At 38.7% G+C, this 21,178-nt stretch overlaps 1 protein-coding gene across 11 annotated transcripts in view; it reads right to left on the minus strand.

Annotated features, from left to right (window-relative positions):
* The window catches only part of CDKL3 (cyclin dependent kinase like 3), a 101,942-nt gene that overhangs the window by 71,828 nt on the left and 8,936 nt on the right, over positions 1 to 21,178 (minus strand). For all 11 annotated transcript variants that reach the window (XM_023255230.2, XM_019832038.3, XM_045058945.1 and 8 more), the window contains exons 3-5: positions 20,316 to 20,510; positions 8,069 to 8,247; positions 803 to 915 (exon numbers count right to left, since the gene is read on the minus strand). In XM_023255230.2, the coding sequence (XP_023110998.2) occupies positions 803 to 915; positions 8,069 to 8,247; positions 20,316 to 20,510 (487 nt within the window). The remainder of the gene's footprint in view (positions 1 to 802; positions 916 to 8,068; positions 8,248 to 20,315; positions 20,511 to 21,178) is intronic.

Raw genomic sequence — 21,178 nt, forward strand, 5'->3', positions numbered from 1 at the left:
ATATATAAAAAAACAAATCATTGAAACTCCTTGAGCAAGGCTAACCATCAAAATGTTTGGATAGTCAAGGCAGATCATCATAATTCAGCTCTCATCAAGTGTATTTTTAATTACTTTTTTAATTTAATAAAAAATTAATGTTTATTTATTTTTGAGAGAGAGGCAGAGACAGAGTGCAAGCAGGGGAAGGACAGAGAGAAAGACACAGAATCTGAAGCAGGCTCCAAGTTCTGAGCCATCAGGCACAGAGCCCACCAAAGGGCTTGAACTCACAAATTGTGAGATCATGACCTGGGCTGAAGTCAGACGCTTAACCAACTGAGCCACCCAGGCACCCCTCAGCAAATGTATTTTTGAATAAGTTATATAGGTACCTGGTTATTTATTGTGGCTAAAAAAAAAAAAAAATTCTCAGTAACTTTCTATCTCCAACTACTTTAAAAGACATCTAAATCAACTCTATTATTTAAAAGTCCTCTTTCAGAGATGCAAATATTTGTAGAAGCCAAAACTTTAGAACAACTTTCAGACAATTTGAAGTAGTTTCCTACTGTACTATTTTTCTTACTATCAATCATTAGCAAATGTCTTAGCTACTTACATCCTAGCAAAGAAAATATTATTTACAAAAACAGAGAATTTTCTACTTTCTTTATCAGCCCAAGGCTTCCACTTGCTGCCATCTACCAAAACAATATGCTTCCCTGTTCTTATAAAGAAAAAACTGAATCTGAATATCAAGCAGACGTGATCTGGCAATATCTATTTCAGGCATTTAACAGTATATTTCAGTAGTACCTACCTACTTTTAAAACAATTTTATGAAGTAAATCCAAATCAGAGCTGCTAGGAAGATAGGGATTTCCAGTGGCCATCTCAATGATCATACAACCTAAAGCCCAGATATCTACAGGTCTGAAACAACAAGAATAAATTGCTTTTTCATGGAGAAATCATACCTTTTCTAAAAAAATTTTTAAATAAAGTTGCAGCCAAAGAAAAAAGAATAGTTAAGTGGTATCACTTATAAATTTTCACCTTAGTGTCATAACCCAACTTTAGGATATATATAAACATTATCACATTTTATTAATAATATTAAATAGCTTATATTTAAATCACATGAGAAGCCATGTAGTAGTCCAGATGAAAAGTAACTATAATTCTAAAATTGTTTCAAATACTTATATAAGGACATTATGATAAATGGTTTATTAATTAGAATAATTGAATACCAAAATCATCTTGTTTTTTAAGGAATATAAAAAATCTTAAATATTTTACCATTTACATTTACTTATCTTAAGGTGTTGTGAGTCATTCATAATTCCAACATTTTCCCATTAATCAGTTTTTCTTTTAAGTTTACTTATTTATTTTGAGCAAGTGAGTGCAAGCAGGGGGAGGGGGCAGAGACAGAGAGAGAATCCCAAGCAGGGGCTAGGGGCTCCATCCCACAAACTGTCATGACCTGAGCTAAGATTAAGAGTTGGACATTTAACCAACTGAGCCACCCAGGCGCCCCCGACATAACCAGTTTTTAAAAGATAGTTTATATTACGAAGACTTTTAAACAGATAAAAAGCAGTCCTATCTCACATTCAGAAGAAATATAAACACTACAGTGAGGGGGTACCTGGGTGGCTCAGTTGGCTAAGTGTCCGACTTCAGCTCAGGTCATCATCTCGTGGTCTGTGAGTTCGAGCCCTGCATCGGGCTCTGTGCTGACAGCTCAGAGCCTGGAGCCTGCTTTGGATTCTGTGTCTCCCTCTCTTGCTCTGCCCCTCCTCCACTCATGCTCTGTCTCTCTCTCTGTGTCTCAAAACTAAAATAATAATAATAATAAAAATTTTTAAAAAATGCTACAGTAAGATATATCTTTCTCTAATCCAATTGATAAAAATTATAAGATTCAGTAACTGCTGTATCGGTGAAGCTATGGAAAATGAATACTCCCACGTACTGTTTTGGGAGTGTAAACTATACTTATTTGAAGGGAAAATTGGCAAAAGTTATCAAAATAAAAAATGTACATACTTTTGGGGCACCTGGGTGGCTCAGCTGGTTAAGCAACTCACTCTCAATTTTGGCTCAGGTCTTGATTGCATGGTTGTGAGATGGAGCCCTGCATTGAGCTCTGCACTGGGCACGGAGTCTACTTGAGATTCTCATTCTCCTTCTACCCCCCTCCCCAACTCCTGCTCATTCTCTCTCTCTCTCTCCCCTTCTCAAAAAAAGGAAAAAAAATGTACATACTTTTGACCAACTTTATTCCTAGGAATTTATACAAAGATCTGCCCACCCTTGAACACAAAGATAAATGATAAAAGATAAATAATAAGCATTATTTGTGGTAGAAAAAAAATGGAAACAACCTAAACATCCATCAACAGAAGAAAGGCTATGTAAAATTTTGTATAATACACAACAAAATATTATTCACCTGTTTAAAAAGATAAGGTATGTGATAATATAAAGTGATTCTGGGGTGCCTGGGTGGCTCAGTCAGTTAAGCATCCGACTATATATTTCAGCTTAGGTCATGATCTCACAACTCATGGAATCAAGCCCTGAGCCACTGCTTGGGATTCTCTCTCCTCTCTCTGCTCTTCCCCCTGCTCATATGCTTGCTCACTCGCTCTCTCTCAAAATGAATATTTAAAAAAAAAATTTTAATAAAAATTAAACAAAAATAAAGTGATCTCCAGGAGGGGCCCCTGAGTGGCTCAGGGGAAAGAGCATGCAACTCTTCATCTCAGGGTCTTGACTTCAAGCCCCATGCTGGGTGAACAGATAAATAAATAAATATTTAAAAAAAATTTTTTTAAGTGATCTCCAAGATAAACTCTCAAGTGAAAAAAGCAAAATTCAGTAAAGAAATCCTGGAAGATCTATATAAATGGAGAAATATTGTATATTCATGAATAGGAAGACTCAATATTGTCAAAATTTCAGTTCTTCCCAACTTGATCTATAGATTCGGTGCAATCCCAGTCAAAATCCAATTTGGATACCAACAAACTGATTCTAAAGTTTATATTGTTGGGATACTTGGGTGGCTCAGTCGGTTGAGCCTCCAACTTCAGCTCAGGTCATTATCTCGTGGTTCGTGAGTTCGAGCCCCATGTTGGGCTCTGTGCTGACAGCTCAGAGACTGAAGCCTGCTTTGGATTCTATGTCTCCCTCTCTCTCTGCCCCTCTGCCACTCACGCATGCGTGTTCTCTGTCTCTCTCTCTCTCTCTTTCTCAAAAATAAATAAATATTTAAAAATTTAAGTAATATTTAAATTTATATTGTTTATACATAGTTTAAAAAGAGACACCATGCTCAAAATTGAGTCACTTGTGCTAAGCCCACATCACCAAACTGAAGCTTAATACTTAACTTAATTTGTTTCAACTTATCCCAGAAATGGGATATTAAACTAGTCAGTCTGGAATTACCTGATCAGCACTCCTGAATGCTGCCTGAGTTTCTGCCAGACAGAACCCTGCCATTCTCTAAAGGAAGGTGAAAAATAATCTATTCTTTACTAGTAACTTCCTTGCCTTGCCCTCTTTTGCCTATGTAAGTCTTTCTATTTTGTACAGCCCTTTGGTGTGCCTTTCTATCTGCTAGATGGAATGCTGCCTGATTCACAAATTGTTGAATAGAGCCATTGAAATTTTTTTAATGTTTTTTTAAATTTATTCTTGAGAGTGGGGCGCCTGGGTGGCGCAGTCGGTTAAGTGTCCGACTTCAGCCAGGTCACGATCTCACGGTCCGCGAGTTCGAGCCCCGCGTCGGGCTCTGGGCTGATGGCTCAGAGCCTGGAGCCTGTTTCCGATTCTGTGTCTCCCTCTCTCTCTGCCCCTCCCCCATTCATGCTCTGTCTCTCTCTGTCCCAAAAATAAATAAACATTGAAAAAAAAAATTAAAAAAAAATTTATTCTTGAGAGAGAGAGAGACAGAGCATGAGCGAGGGAGGGGCACAGAGAGAGCGGGACCCAGAATCCAAAGCAGGCTCCAGGCTCTGAGCTATCAGCACAGAGCCTGACGCAGGGCTTGAACCCACAAGCGGTGATATCATGACTTGAGCCAAAGTCAGATGCTCAACCGACTGAGCCACCCAGGCACTCCGAGCCATTAAGATCTTTAACTTTTACTCAGCTGAATTTTGGTTTTTAACAATATGGTAAGGCAATAGACCAGAAGAGCCAACATAATGTTGAAGAAGAACAAAGTCAGAGGAAAGATACCCCTTAACTTCAAGACATATTATAAAGCTACAATAATCAAGACACTGGTATTGGTGAAAGAATAAACAGATGAAGAGAACAGAATAGAGTCTAGAACTAGACTCACAAGAATAACTAAACTTTGACAGAGGAGAAAAGACGATTTAAACTGAACAAAGGAGAAAGGACAATCCAGTAGAGAAAGGAAAATCTTCAACAAATGATACTAGAACAACTAGACATCTATATATGGGGGGGGGGGGGGAAAGAAGCTAGACACAGATCTTTTTTTTTTTTTTTTTTAATTTTTTTTTCCAACGTTTATTTATTTTTCAGACAGAGAGAGACAGAGCACGAACGGGGGAGGGGCAGAGAGAGAGGGAGACACAGAATCGGAAACAGGCTCCAGGCTCTGAGCCATCAGCCCAGAGCCCGACGCGGGGCTCGAACTCACGGACCGCGAGATCGTGACCTGGCTGAAGTCGGACGCTTAACCGACTGCGCCACCCAGGCGCCCCGAAGCTAGACACAGATCTTAACATTTTCACAAAAATTAACTCAGAATGGATCACAGATATAAAAATTATATACAAAACTATAAAACTTCTAGACAATAATATAGGAAAAAATCTAGATGATCTTGGGTTAGGTGATGAGTGTTTTTTTTAAGATTTTTAAAATGTTTTTTATTATTTTTGAGAAAGAGAGATATAGCATGACCGGGGGGGAGGGGGTGGGGGGCAAAGAGAGAGGGAGACACAGAATCCAAAGCAGTCTCCAGGCTCCAAGCTGTCAGCACAGAGCCCGATGTGGAACTTGAACTCAGGACTGTGAGATCATGACCTGATCTGAAGTCAGACGCTTAACCAACTGAGCCACCCAAGGTGCCCCTGAACTGTACAATTTAAATGGGTGAATTTTATGGTATGTGACTCATATCTCAAAAAATTGTTGTAACAAAAGTGTAGATTAAACTAAGTAGATGCACTTATGGAAGTAGATAAAACTGTAAAGAAATACGAGGAACTGAATATAATAAAAATCAACAAGATGGTTACTTTTGGGATAAGGGAGAGTGATAAAATTGGAACAGGGAACATGGAGGGCCTTCAGGGGAGCAGAAAAATTCTATTTTTTTATTCAAGTGTAATTAATATATATTAGTTTCAAGTGTATAATGTGATTCAACAATCCTATACACTATACACTACTCATTGCTCATCATAAGTGTTTCTTAATCCCCTTCACCTATTTCAACCAACCCTTAACTCCAAAATTCTATTTTTTGATCTGTTGCTAAGACTGTACATTTGTTGTGCTGGATTTTTTGTATCTCTGTGTTGTTTCACAATAAAACGATTTTTTTTTCCCAACGTTTATTTTTATTTTTGGGACAGAGAGAGACAGAGCATGAACGGGGGAGGGGCAGAGAGAGAGGGAGACCCAGAATCGGAAGCAGGCTCCAGGCTCTGAGCCATCAGCCCAGAGCCTGACGCGGGGCTCGAACTCACCCACCGCGAGATCGTGACCTGGCTAAAGTCGGACGCTTAACCGACTGCGCCACCCAGGTGCCCCAAAACGATTTTTTTTTAAAGATGCACTAGTAAATTTATTTCAGACATAACGTGAAGTCCCATAGAAGCCAAATTTACCACGTACAAGTCACCAATTTTGGCTCTGTGGAATACAAGAGATTATACCTGTTCTCAAGGAACTTATCTTTCAGCAGGAAGCATTTTTTTTTATTTTTTTTTAACGTTTAGTTATTTTTGAGACAGAGAGAGACAGAGCATGAACGGGGGAGGGGCAGAGAGAGAGGGAGGCACAGAATCCGAACCAGGCTCCAGGCTCTGAGCTATGAGCCCAGAGCCCGACGTGGGGCTCGACCTCACGGACCTCGAAATCGTGACCTGAGTCAAAGTCGGACGCTTAACCAACTGAGCCACCCAGGCGCCCCAGGAAGCATTTTTTTTTAAAAAAAGCTAGAACTAGATCATATTAGTATTAACTGGCACAAAATTTACACACAATGAACAAGAAGATTTAGAAGGGGATATGATTTGGGGGCAAGGGTTAGGAATAGCAGGTGCATGAGAAAAGGAATTTAAGATATCATGAAGAGAGGGTAAAACTGGGACACAGATCTTATGGGGTTACACTTATTGAGTATTTATTATATTTTAATCTTTTTCATTCATTTAGTCATTTGATTCTTACCACAAACCTATGAAGATTGTCCTATTATTATTTCCATTATACAGATAAAGTAACTGAGGCACAGAGATGGTGTACGTAGGGATCAGTGGGAAGTATAGTTGAAAAGGTACTTAGGGGTGTCTGGGTGGCTCAGTCGGTTAAGTGTCCGACTTCGGCTCAGGTCATGATCTCACAGTTTGTGAGTATGAGCCCCACGTCAGGCTCTGTGCTGACAGCTCAGAGCCTAGAGCCTGCTTCAGATTCTGTGTCTTCCTCTCTCTCTGCCCTTCCGCAGCTGTGCTCTGTCTCTCTCTCTCTCTCAAAAATAAATAAACATTAAAACAAAATTTTTTTAAAGAAAAGGTACTCAGGAATGACCTTGGGCCAGTTAGTTTACCTGTGTTTTATACCTTTTATTTTAAATGGGGATGATGAGGAGGATGGGCAAAATGGGTGAAGGGTAGTAGGAGATACAGACTTCCAGTTACAAAATGATTAAGTCACAGGAATAAAAGGCACAGCATAAAGAATATAGTCAATAGATATTATGGTAGTATTTTAAGGTGACAAATGGTAGTTACATTTGTACTGAGCATAGCATAATGTAAACAGATACTGAATTGTTGTATTGTACACCTCAAACTAATGTAGTATTGTGTGTCAACTATTTTCTTTTTTTTTTTTTTTAAGATTTTATTTTAAGTAATGTCTACACCCAACACGGGACTTGAACTCACAACCCTGGGATCAAAAGTCACATGGTCCACAGCCTGAGCTAGCCAGATGCCCTTCAACTATAGTCAAATAAAAAAATATTTTAAATAAAATATCCATATTATCTTTTATAAAAATTTTAAAAAATAAAATAAAACAAAATGGGGGTGATAACAGCAGCACCTTATCACAGAGTCATTGAGGAAATAAAATTGTTTAATGCATGTAAAGCATTTAGAACAGTTCCTGGCCACGAAGTAAATACTCATTAAAGTTAGATATTATTGTAAAAACAGAATAATGATTTCTAGAAAAGGTGTTTGAGAATTATCCATGTCCCCCACCCCACCGCCAGTTCTTGTATTAAGTTGGACTACTTGGTCCCTTTATGCACATCAAGATTTGTTATTTATATATTAGATTGCCATTTCATGTACTGTTTCTACTGTTTCACAAAAGACTGAGACAATGCTACTTTCTAAAGTATCTAGAACAGCACAATCTAAAAATTGTTTGCCAGACTTTGTAAAGAGGGTGCCATATTCTGGAAAATAGGAAACTTGGCAGTTCCTATGGTAATGCCAGCAGAGCGAGGTAAATGATTTTGAAATCTTTGCAGAATGTAGAGGTTAAAGAGAAACAGACGTCACTCTGCCATGGTGGGGGCACAGCTTAAAGCAAGCACGGATACAACCTGAGGGATGTCAGCACAGGTCACCTGGGGTTGGGGCCACTCAGCAGCAGAGGGCAAGCGTGGTAACACCATTATCTAGCAGGGCAGGTGCCTACGGGGTCTGTCTGTTCTTTTTAGAGGCATCCCTTTCTTATCTCCAACCCAGAAGCAGAAGGCAGAGGGTGTCAATAGTAGGGGAGACAGACACACAAAGGGAAAAAAAGAGATGGCCAGAAAAGGCCAGACAGGATCCCAAAATATACGTACTTTCCATAAGAGGTATCTTTTAATACTAATTCTGGAGCTCTATACCAGCGTGTGGCCACATAGTCCGTATAAATGTCCCCAGGAGCTGCTAGAGTTCGTGCAAAACCAAAATCACAGAGCTTAGTAATTCCTGACTGGGATACTAAAATATTCTCAGGTTTTATATCTCGATGAATGATCTAAAAAACAAACAGAAGATGCAATACATTAAAATGAGAATTCATTATCTAGAGGATCACTCAAAAATTATACAGAGATAATCTAGCTAATTAAGACAGTAAAGCTATTTTCTTACCACAGGCAAAGGATTAACTGCACAATGCAAAAGCTAAATAAGTACATATTTTCAATTCTTGTCACCTCAAAATGAAATGAAGCCAAGAAAACAGATATAATACTAAAAAGGAAAATCACATTCCTAAAAAGAAAGGTAATCAAAAGAACATAATGAAAAACAGGTTAACTTTCCTTTAACCCTGTGCCATTCTAGATACAACTGCCCCTTCTCTCATTCCTTCACAGCTAAACCTCTTGAAGACATTATCTTTACTAAGTCTTTTTTTTCTCATCACTCATTTATTCCTTAAAGTAATATAACCTTAAAGTATATAAAGTAATATAATATAAAGTAATATAACCTTAAAGTAATATAACCTTAAAGTAATAATATAATATTCCTTAAAGTAATCATTCCTTATATAAGGAATATAAAATATTCCTTAATGTCATTTGTTCCCACATTCTATCAGACTGCCCCAATATGTATCTTACTTGACATATTAGAGTAAAAATGTTGCCAACTATTCCTCCCTTCCTGATTTCTGGGACCTAAAATTCTCCCAGTCCCTTCCATTTCGGTGGCAGTTCCTCTTTCTCTATTTGTCTCTTAAATGTAGGATTCTGGTCCCAGGCTTTCTTTTCTCACACATCCTGTTCCCTGGGCAATGACATCTACTCATTGGTTTTTTTACCACTTTCGTCACCTATCACGGAGACACCATATTCTCTTGGCTTTCTTCCCACCTCTTGGCTGCTCCATCTCAATCTCATCTACACTTCTAGCTTTAGTAACAATATACTGATAGTTTCCAAATTCTATCTCTAACCAAGATATGTCTCCTGATTTCCACAAAGATTGGAAGTCCACAAGAAGTCTGACAAGGCTGACCCACACACAGCTCAAACTTAGCAAATCCAAAACTGAATGCTTCATTTTCTCCCCAAAACCTATTTTCAACAGTCCTTTAGTTCCATGGATGGAACAAACATTGACCCCATATCTCAAGCCAGAAACCAAGACATTTTTCTCCTTCAGCTCCAATATATATTTTTGTCCCTAGTTCAAGTCCCCTCAACTCTCTCACCAAAATTACTACATTGCCAAATGGTCTCCCTGAATTCATTCTGATCCCCTCCAATCCACTCTCACAGTACTATTTTATTTTATTTTATTTTATTTTATTTTATTTTATTTTATTTTATTTTACTTTAGAGAGAGAGATCATGAGCAGGGGAGAGGAGCAGAGGGGTAAGGAAGGAGGGAAGGAGAGAGGGAGAGAGAGAGAGGGAGATTTAGAGAGAGAGAGAGAGGGAGAGAGAATCTCAATCAGGCTCTATGCTGCATGGGGCTTGAACCCACGACCCTGGGAACATGACCTGAGCCCAAATCAAGAGTCAGACACTCAATCAACTAAGCCATCCAGCTGCCCTCAGAGTACTATTTTAAAATCACATGTGTGGGCACCAAGCTGGCTCAGTTGGAAGAGCATGTGATTCTTGATCTCAGGGTCATGGGTTTGAGCCCCACGCTGGGTGTAGTAATTACTAAAAAAAAATAAACTTTAAAAAAATTACATGTGTGATCATGTCACTTCTCTGCTTAACATTCTTCAAGGATTTCCAATCCCATAGAACAAATTTGAAACTCCTTAAAATGGCTTATAATGCCTTCTAGAATTTGGCCTTCACTTCCCTAGCCTATACAATATTCGTTTCCTAAATTTCCAAGGTTTGTCTCATCTCTATGCACTTGCTGATGCTGTTCCAATTGCCTAGAACACTTTGCCTGGCCACCTATTTCCTTAGGTCATAGCTTATATATTTATATTAGTAATATAAATTTATGTTAGTATTTAAGTAATCTCTACACCCAACCTGGGACTTGAATTTACAACCCCGAGATTAAGAGTCACAGACTAGGGGCGCCTGGGTGGTGCAGTCGGTTAAGTGTCCGACTTCAGCCAGGTCACGATCTCGCGGTCCGGTCCGTGAGTTCGAGCCCCGCGTCGGCTCTGGGCTGATGGCTCAGAGCCTGGAGCCTGTTTCCGATTCTGTGTCTCCCTCTCTCTCTCTGCCCCTCCCCCGTTCATGCTCTGCCTCTCTCTGTCCCAAAAACTAAATAAATGTTGAAAAAAAAAATTAAAAAAAAAAAAAAAAAGAGTCACAGACTACACTGACTGAGCCAGCCAAGTGCCCCTATTTAATGGTATTCTTTATTTCAATTTCTGATTGTTGATTGCCAACATATAGAAATACAACTAATTTTGGTATATAAATCTTATATCCCATAACTGCAATAAATTTACAAATTAGTTCTGTTAATTTTATTGTAGATTCCATAGGGTTTTCTATGTAGATGATCATATCACTTGTAAATAAAGACAATTTTACTTCTCAAAAAAATAAGGCACCATTTCACACCCACTAGAATAGCCACAATCAAAATGACAAAAAACAAGTATTGGGGAGGAAGTATATTGTTGGTGGGGATGTAAAATGATACAGCCACTTTGGAAAACAGTATGGCAGTTTCTTTCTTTCTTTCTTTTTTTTTTTTTTTTTTGACAGTTTCTTTAAAAAGTTAAAACATAAAACCTATGACGCATGTGGTATTTTTTTATGTAAGCTCTACACCCAACATGGGACTTGAACTCATTACCCCCAAGAGCAAGAGTCACACGCTCTACTGTTGGAGCCAGCCAGTCACTCCTACCCATATAGTATTCTTAACTTGACTTATTTTACTTCTTTCTCCCTAGTTCCTGGTAGTTTGGTAAACCAACAGTCCCCCAAATCATGGGGAAAACCAGAAGCCTAGCAGCTCCCAGAGAAAGAAGGACAGTGTCTTATCCCCTCCAAAGCCCCTTTCCCAGGTAGCTGTCATTATTTGATCTGACAAATCACTGAAAAATCCCACTAGAAATCTTCCATTTATTTGATTGAAAGTAGAGCTTGCCCAGTGCAAAAAGCCTTTCTCCTGGGGCCTTGGTCAGAAATAATTAGCACACCATAATTAGAACACTATCAAGAAAGCAAAAAGACAACTCATAGGAGAAAATATTTGCAAATTCCATCTCTGATAAGCATCTAGTATCCAAAATATATAAAATACAACTCAACAATAAAAAGACAAATAAGCTAGTAAAGCGGGCACCTGGGTGGTCCAATCGGTTGAGTGTCTGATTTTGGCTCCAGTTGTGATCTCATGATTCGTGAGCTCAAACCCCACATTGGGCTCACTGCTGTCAGATGAGCCCACATCAGATCCTCTGTCCCCCCCACCCTGTCCCTCCCCTGCTCGTACTCTCTCTCTCAAAAATAAACATTAAAAAAATGTTTAAAAAATAATAAAAATTAGTAAAGGACCCGAATAGACATTTCTTCAAAGAAGATATGCAAATAAGAATTTGCCAGTTCTGAATGTTTCATTTTAATGGAATTTATGCTGTGTGGTTTTTTACATCTCAATTTCTTCATTTAACGTGAAGTTTCAAGGAGCTTTCATGGTGTAGCATGTATCAGTACTTAATTCCTTTTTATGGCTGAATATATTTCACCATATGGATATTCCTCATTTGTTTATCCATTCATCAGCTTGATACATATTTGAGTTGTTTCCACTTTTTAGGTATTATGAATAATGCTGCTATGAATATTCTTGTGCAAGTTTTTATGTGAACACATGTTTTCCATTCTATTGTGTAGATACCTAGGAGGAGAATTGTTAGGTCACATGGTAGTTCTTTATTTAACCTTTGGAGGAATTGCCAAACTGTTTTCCATACCATCTGCACCATTTTATACCACCACCAGCAGCGTATAAAGGTTCCAATTTCTCTACTTCCTCGCCAAAATTTGTCATTGTCTGCTTTTTAAATTACAGCCAGCCTGGTGGGTGTGAAGTGACTTCTCATTGTAATTTCGATTTGTATTTTCATAATGACTAATGATATTGAGCACATTTCATGTGCTATCAGCCATTTATATACCTTTGAAAAATGTTAAATTGGGTTATCTTTTTATACTTGAGTTGTATTTTGCATATCCTGGATATTTATCAGATATATGATTTGCAAATATTTTCTCCCTTTCCTGTGAACTTTTTACTTTCTTTTCTTTTCTTTTTTAATGTTTATTTACTTTTGAGCATGCGCACATGCAAGGAGGGGACAGGATCTGAAGTGGGCTCTGTGCTGACAGCAGAGAGCTGAATGTGGAGCTTGAACTCATGACCCGTGAGATCATAATCTGAACCCAAGTCAGATGCTTAACTGACTGAGCCACCCACGAGCCCCTGAACTTTTTATTTTCTTGATAGTGTCCTTTGATGCGCCAAAGTTTTAATTTTGATGAAATCCAATTTATTATTTTTTTGATTGCTTTTGCTTTTGATGTCATATGTAAAGAACTATTGCCTAGGGGCGCCTGGCTGGCTCAGAGAGCAGAGCATGCAGCTCTTGGTTCACACATCACATTGGGTGGAGAGATTACTTAATAATAAATCTTAAAAAAAAAAAAAAAGTATCGACTAATAAATGGTCACACAGATTTTCACCTACATTTTCTTGTAAGACTTTTATAGTTTTACCTCTTATACTTAGGTCTTTGATAAATTTTGAGTTAGTTTTTGTACATAGTGTGAACTATCAGACCTAGAATTCAAACAAGGAGTTTGCTTCTCCTTTACTTTGTGGTGGAATGTACCAGAACTACATAAAATTCCATACTGAAGTCTGATTTATCACCTGAAACTAATATTACCCTGTACACTAAATGGAATTTAAAGAAATTTAAAAAGAATTTTAAAACGTAAAGATTTTTTTTCAAGTGTTTATTTATTTTGAGATTGAAAGAGAGACTGACCAGGGGAGGGGCAGAGACAGAGGGAGGGAGAGAATCTCAAGGAGGCTCTGCTCTGTCAGTGCAGAGCCCAGCATGGGGCTCAAACTCATGAACTGTGAGATTCTGGCTTGAGCCAAAAACAAGACTGAGCCACCCAGGCGCCCCAATGAAACTTTTTTTTTCAATGTCTATTTTTTTAAATGTTTTATTAATTTTTGAGACAGAGAGAGACAGAGCATGAGCAGGGGAGGGGCAGAGAGAGAGGGAGACACAGAATCCGAAGCAGGCTCCAGGCTCCGAGCTGTCAGCACAGAGCCCGATGCGGGGCTCGAACCCACAAACCGTGAGATCGTGACCTGAGCGGAAGTCAGACACTTCACCGACTGAGCCACCCAGGCGCCCCATCAATGTCTATTTTTGGGAGAGAGAACAAGTGGGCAAGGGGAAGGGGGGGAAAACAGAGGATCTAAAGGGGCTCTGAGCTAACAGCAGGGAGCCCAATGTGGGGCTTGAACCCATGAACTGTGAGATTATGAACTGAGCTGAAGTTGGATGCTTAACCGACTGACTGAGCTACCCAGGCACCCGCTCCTCCAAAAAAGATTTTTAAAAATCTGATTGACTTATTTATTGTTTTTTTATTAAAAACATTTTTTAAATCTTTATTTTTGAGAGAAAGAGAGAGAGAGAGTGAGTGGGGAAGAGAGAGAGAGAGAGAGGGAGACACAGAATCTGAAGCAGGCTCCAGGCTCTGGGCTGTCAGCACAGAGCCCAATGCGGGGCTTGAACTCACGAACTGCGAGATCATGACCTGAGCTGAGGTTGGACGCTTAACCAACTAAGCCACTCAGGTACCCCTGATTTATTTATTTATTTAATGTTTTATTTATTTTTGAGAGAGAGACAGAGTGTGAGCGTAGGAAGGGCAGAGAGAGGGAGACAGAATCCAAAGCAGGCTCCAGGTTCTGAACTGTCAGCACAGAACCTGACACAGGGCTAGAACCCATGAACCGTGAGATCATGACCTGAGATGAAGTTGGATGCTTAACCAACTGAGCCACCCAGGTACCCCTAAAAATCTGACTATAATACTTCTGTTTATACAGTCGTGTGTGCTTAAATGTTAACACTCATCTGAAGAGAGAGTTCTAATTTCCCTATCATCTAACAGCCTCAGAAAACCCAATTTTAAGTCACCCAGAACTTCAATTAAATAAACTTTCCAGTTGGATGTTATACAATTAAATGCTAATGTGCATATGAAAAAATAAGCTAGTAGTTTCCGGAAAAAGGCTGAATAGAATGCCTGAGGTAGACCAAAAGACTGGGGATTCCCTTATGCCCTAAAAACCAAATGGAATCCTTGACTGAATCCTGATCTTAATAAATCACTTTAAAAGACATTTAGGGGGGCGCCTGGGTGACGCAGTCGGTTAGGCGTCCGACTTCAGCCAGGTCGCGATCTCGCGGTCCGTGAGTTCGAGCCCCGCGTCGGGCTCTGGGCTGATGGCTCAGAGCCTGGAGCCTGTTTCCGAGTCTGTGTCTCCCTCTCTCTCTGCCCCTCCCCCGTTCATGCTCTGTCTCTCTCTGTCCCAGAAATAAATAAACCTTGAAAAAAATAAAAAAAAAAATTAAAAGACATTTAGGAACAATTAGCTACATTTTAATATAAATTTGGTATTAGATGATGTTAAGGAATTATTTTTAATTGTGTAGATGTAATCATGATTCTGAAGTTATACAGGAAAATTTGCTTTTTTAAACAGATAGATAGTGACGTATTTAGAAATAAAATGTCAGGGTACCAATAATTTAAAATACTTCAGAAAACAAAATTGATGAAGCTCACGTAGCAAAATATTGTTAAAACATATTGCATATTAAAATGTTAAAAATAACATTATTCAAATAATAACAATTTCTTATTTGGAAGACTAGGAGTTTAAAATCCAAAGCAGAGTTAAGAAAACTATGCAGGGGCGCCTGAGTGGCTCAGTCGGGTTAAGTGTCTGACTTTGGCTCAGGTCATGATCTCGCAGTTTGTGAGTTCCAGCCCCCCATTAGAGTTGCTGCTGTCAGCCTGTCAGCACAGAGCCCGCTTCAAATCCTCTGTCCCCCTCTCTCTCTCTGCCCCTCCCCAACTTACGCTCTCTCTCTCAAAAAATATAACAATCCTTAAAAATTAAAAAAAAAAAAAAAGAAAAAAACTATGCAAAAGTGGCCTAAATTTAGGAAAGCAGGACTTTGTGGAGTAGGAGGTGGGGTGGGGCTAAGAAAGATTGACAGTGCTTAGTTATTAGTCAAAATTATTTATAATTCATAAAGGTTACTGAAAAACGAATAAAATTTAAGAAGCTCCATATGGGTAGGAGCTAAGTCTTTTACTCAAGGTTCCACCCTCAACTCCCACTACAATCAATGATTGTTACTGGAAGATGCTCAATAAATATTTATTGAATAAATGGATGAGGGGAAAAATAACCATGTCTTCCCCATAAGGGCCAAATATTTGCATTTACACTTTGCTTCCAAAATGGTTTCAAAGAAACTTTTTTTTTTCAGGATTCACAAAACTTTATTCATTTAGAATTAACAAGCTGTTCACATATCACTTAATAATGTTTCACAAGCTTGTAGGACATGGATTATCTTTGAGGAATTATTTTGATTTGCATGAAGTTTACAACTTTGTGCACCGTATGGTATTTTCCCTGTAAGTAAATAATAAGCAGTCTGAATTATCACATGAATTCTAAAACTTTGAGGGTTTTTTTAAATTATTATAATGAAATACTAGCATGGTGAGATGTAATGTTTACAGTTTTAATCTGTCAGACCCATTTCCTCTAAAATAATTAGCTGAAATTATATGACATCACACTAGCTTCCATTAAAGCCAGACACAGGCAACTCTCATTTGTGTGTTTGATAGTGGGCGACCAGTGGTGCATGTCACCACAAACAGAACATAATCTCATGCTACATTGTTTGGGTATTTTATAATATATTTTCAAAATTTTTTATTCAAATATAAATTGACACACAGTGTTACATTTGTTTCAGGTATAAGAGGCTTATACTATTAAGCAGATCAAAATTTTAAATTATAAAAACAACCAGAATGAAAAAGATAATTAACTAGTTACTGCAACTAAACAGTAAATTTTTATTTAAGCTGCCTAAAAACCAATAGAAAGCATATTTTCTATATTTTATAAAAAGAAAGTAAACGAGTACTTCTGGAGATAAAAAGCCTTTACTGGTACTGAACTATATCTGACTTCATAAATTCTTATTAAAAGTAACATGGGGGATGCCTGCGTGGCTCAGTCAGTTAAGCATCCCACTCTTGATTTCGGCTCGGATCATGACCTCACAGTTTGTGAGATTGAGCCCCATGTCAGGCTTCTGTGCTGACAGCGCAGAGCCTGCTTGGGATTCTCTCTCTCTGTCTCTCCCTGCCCCTGCCCGTGCTCTTTCTCTCTCTCAAAATAAATAAACGTTAAAAAAAAAAAGTAACATGGGGTATCACAGTAGATAATATCTCAGACATTTCAGTTATATAAAAAACCACTCAACTGAAATTTGGAGATACTAGGAAAATAAAGTTTTCCTTTCTTAAGTTTTCCTTTCCTTTTTGTCAACATGAAGATAAACTTATATCAAGGCCAGAATCCAGATAATAAGCATAATAATATTCTAATGAGCCACTTCACTCATGGCTGCCTTAATTCTCAAGGGTTACTAATTTTTCAATATTCTGTGAGGTGAGAGACATGCATAATTTTACTTCAGGTCCTAGATAAGACAAAGAGAATAAAAGAATTTAGGTGCTTCTGTCCAGGCCTTTTTCTCTGCTGCTCCAACAACTCTATGGGTATTCTTCCATACTTGGTGCTGAGGACTTTTTCTTTCTGTTCCTTGGAGAATAATCCATCCTTACCTCTTCAACCAAAGTCTCTAAGAGGAAGATTCCCAAATCCCAAAGATACCCAGTTCTGACAACTTCCTAGAAATACCATGTTAAATAATTGGTCAACCACTATTTTTACTTAGAAATTCTCACTGTCTTTTAAAATATACAATATTTCTAAAAGCAATTCCCTCTTCTAAATAAAACCAGTGACTGTCAATGGTACCAAAATTCTTCTGCTCTCAAATTAAAAACCTTGTAATTCTTTGATTTCTCATTTTATTCACATCCCTCTCATATCTACTTAGTCCCCACATCTTATCATTTCTTTCTGTTTTGTTTTGTTTTGTTTTGTTTTGTTTTGTTTTGTTTTTGAGAGAGAGCAAGTAGAAACAGGGGAGGGGCAGAGAGAGAGGGAGAGAGAGAATCCCAAAAGGAGTCAGTACTGACAGCGCAAAGCCCAACGCAGGCCTTGATTTCACAACCTTTGAGATCATGACCTGAGCTGAAAATCAAGGGTAGGATGCTAAACCAACCAAGCCACCCAGGCGCTCCTCATTTCTCTTTTGAAGTCTCCATTCTCTCCCTTTGCCATCCCTCCTCTACCTATTCCAAGCCCTTACCATTTCATATCTGGATTATCACAACAGCCTCTCACCTGACCTGCTTCTGCCCATACTTATCCTCTACACTTTGACATCCTTGCCAAAATAAGCTTAGGTTTTATTTTAATCCTGTTACAGCCAGGCTCAAAAACCTTCCATGGTTTCCCAGTATCCTCCGGAAAAAGTCCAAACTCTTTGAGGATGAATCTCAGGACACTGGAAACCTCTCCGCAGGGCACCTGTGCAATCTTATCACCCTTTACCTAGTCTATGCAAACCCCACTTATCACCACTCTCCGAGTCCCCTGTGGGGCTCAGGAGAGTGGCTCAGGCCTGCCACTATTCTCACAGTAACACCCCATCTGAATTTATTTTTTCTTCTATTCCAGTGAAATCCTAGCTACAATTCCAAGTTCGACTTACTTTAGTTTTACTTCCTCTTTGAAGTCCTCTACTCAGAGTATAGCACATAGTGGTCTTTCCCTTAATTCAAGAAACATTTTAAATAGATAAGGCACTATAGGCATACAGATAACACAACTATTCCTGACTCCTTACCAGCACTACTTATTAAGCCTTAAAATATGCTTGACACAGTGCTAAATACATTATACATACTACCTAATGTCAACCTTTACAAAAAATCTGTGATGTACTACTATAGTGTCATTTTATTTTTATTTATTTAAAAAAAATTTTTTTAAACGTTTATTCATTTTTGAGAGACACAGAGACAGCGTGTGAATGGGGGAAAAGCAGAGAGAGAGGGAGACACAGAATCCAAAGCAGGATCCAGGCTCCCAGCTGTCAGCACAGAGCCCGATGTGGGGCTCGAACCCACGAACTGTGAGATCATGACCTGAGCCGAAGCCGGACACTGAACCGACTGAGCCACCCAGGCACCCCTATAGTATCATTTTATAGATGAGGAGGATGAGACTCAGAGAGGTTAGATAACTTTCCTGGGACCAGAGAGTAATGGTGCTACCACCTGTCACTGTGCACTACTGCAGTGAGCTGTGAACTGCACAAGTTGTGTTGTTATCCATAGCAGAACTGGTGGGTGAAAACCTAGGATAGTCTGATTCCACAGACTGTGCTCTTAACTATTACATTATACTGCCTCCCCAAGGATCCAGCTGGCAAGGAAATTACAATCTGAATTCTAGTTGCTATCACAACCACATTTTTCTTTTTTTTTTTTAATTTTTTTTTAACATTTATTTTTGAGACAGAGAGAGACAGAGCATGAACGGGGGAGGGGCAGAGAGAGAGGGAGACCCAGAATCGGAAGCAGGCTCCAGGCTCTGAGCCATCATCAGCCCAGAGCCCGACGCGGGGCTCGAACTCACGGACCACGAGATCGTGACCTGAGCTGAAGTCGGACAGACGCTTAACCGACTGAGCCACCCAGGCGCCCACAGCCACATTTTTCAAAACCATTAAAGTGAAATACACTATTAGCAAGACAGAGAATTAGAAATTAAGATATCCGAGAAAGCCTAGGATATATAGATGCTATATCATTTACTAATAAAACTATTTATTAATAAAACTATTCTTACTGAATATATATATCTAGCTTTCCAGAAAGTAGAGCTCAAGTTGGGAACAAAAAACTCCACAAAAACCTGCTGAGCTCAGGGCTCCTGGGTGGCTCAGTCAGTTGAGTGTCAGACTCTTGGTTTCGGCTCAGGTTGTGATCTCAGGGTTCGTGAGATCGATCCCCACATTGGGCTCTGTGCTGACATTTGTGAAGCCTAGTTGGGATTCTCTCTCTCTCTCTCTCTCTCTCTCTCCCTCTCTCTCTGCCCTTCCCCTGCTTGTGCTATCTCTGTCTGTCTCAAAATAAACAGATCAACAACAACAACAAAACCTGCTGAGCTCAACACTTACTCGGCAATGCTAAAGGCAACATTAAAAATCAGAACAAGTGAGGGGTGCCTGGGTGGCTCAGTCAGGTAAACGTCCTACTTCAGCGCAGGTCAGATCCCGTGGTCTGTGAGTTCCAGCCCCACATCAGGCTCTGTGCTGACAGCTCAGAGCCTGGAGCCTGCTTCAGATTCTGTGTTTCCCTCTCTCTCTGCCCCTCCCCCACTCATGCTCTGTCTCTCTCTCAGGAATAAACAAAAGTTAAAAAAAATTTTTTTTAAGCAGAACAATTGATCTTCTTTCCTGTCTTAATTTTTTCATGTTAAACAAGTCTCCATACCTCTTAGCCACTTTATTTTTTCTTTCTTTCCGTAAAGGTATTGACATTCATTTGCCATTACACTGTCCTAGTTTCCAGTTCCTATCTCCAAACATCCCTTCATTTGAGCCAGCCCGACATTTTAATGTACTTTCCACAATAAAAGGTACCCCAATTGACTGTTGATTCTTCCTTATGAAATTACTAATACTTTAGTATTCCAACTTGGTTTGCCCTATTGTTATAGTTATAGCTTTATTATTGTGTAGTCAATATGTTTTACAATTCTGTAACTAAATTTTAAGGTAGTGACCCCAATTCAATTAATATTGTACAGGAAAATAAATTTTAAATCTTCATAAAGGGCACTTATGATTCATATACAGCCTATAGTTTGGCTTACTCTGAAGCACTTACATTATTATTGTGAAGATATTCAATTGCCCGAAGGATCTGGAACAGGTATTTTCTAAGTCGTTTACTCTCCAGTCCGTGACAATAATGTTGTAACTCATCTAATACTGTGTGGTCAATAAATTCAAACACCAAATGAATTTTCTTTTTCTGTCTAAAAACTTCAATCAGATTGACCAGGTTTTCATGATGAAATTGCTATTGACAAAAGAAACAGATTTTTAATAAATTATTACATGCACAATAATTTGTACATATAACACATATAATTTTAAAGTTTATTTATTTTGAGAGACAACATGCATACATGTAAGGGATGGGCAGAGAGGGAGGGAGAGACAGAATCCCAAGCAGGCTCTGTGCTGCCAGAAGGGATTGATCCCACAAACCATGAATCATGACCATAGCTGAAATCAAGAGTCAGATGTTTAAACAGCTGAGCTACCCAGGTGCCCCAAGATCTATGGAATTTTAAAAAGCAAAAATATTCTTAGCTTCTTTTACTCCATGCATTTCAATAGAAAATTTTCAACTTATTTGCTTACATTCCTATTTTCTAAAATGCTAAACTTGGGGCACCTGTCTGGTTCAGTTGGAAAAACATGCAACTCTTGATCTCGCAGTCTTGAGTTTGAGCCCCACGTTAGGTGTACAGATTACTCAAAAAATAAACTTAAAAAAAATTCTAAACTATTTCATAATTAATACATATAAAACAAGGGGAAATGTACTGCCTTACTTGAGGTTGGCATTTGATTGCTTACTAAAATAACTTGGTTAGTGTACTATAATACAACTTGGTATTATCCTTTAACTTGGTTCATAGTTAAATTTAATATCTGAAATTTAAAATGTTTTTACATCTT

This window comes from Felis catus, chromosome A1 (assembly GCF_018350175.1).
Source record: "Felis catus isolate Fca126 chromosome A1, F.catus_Fca126_mat1.0, whole genome shotgun sequence".
NCBI lineage: Eukaryota > Metazoa > Chordata > Mammalia > Carnivora > Felidae > Felis > Felis catus.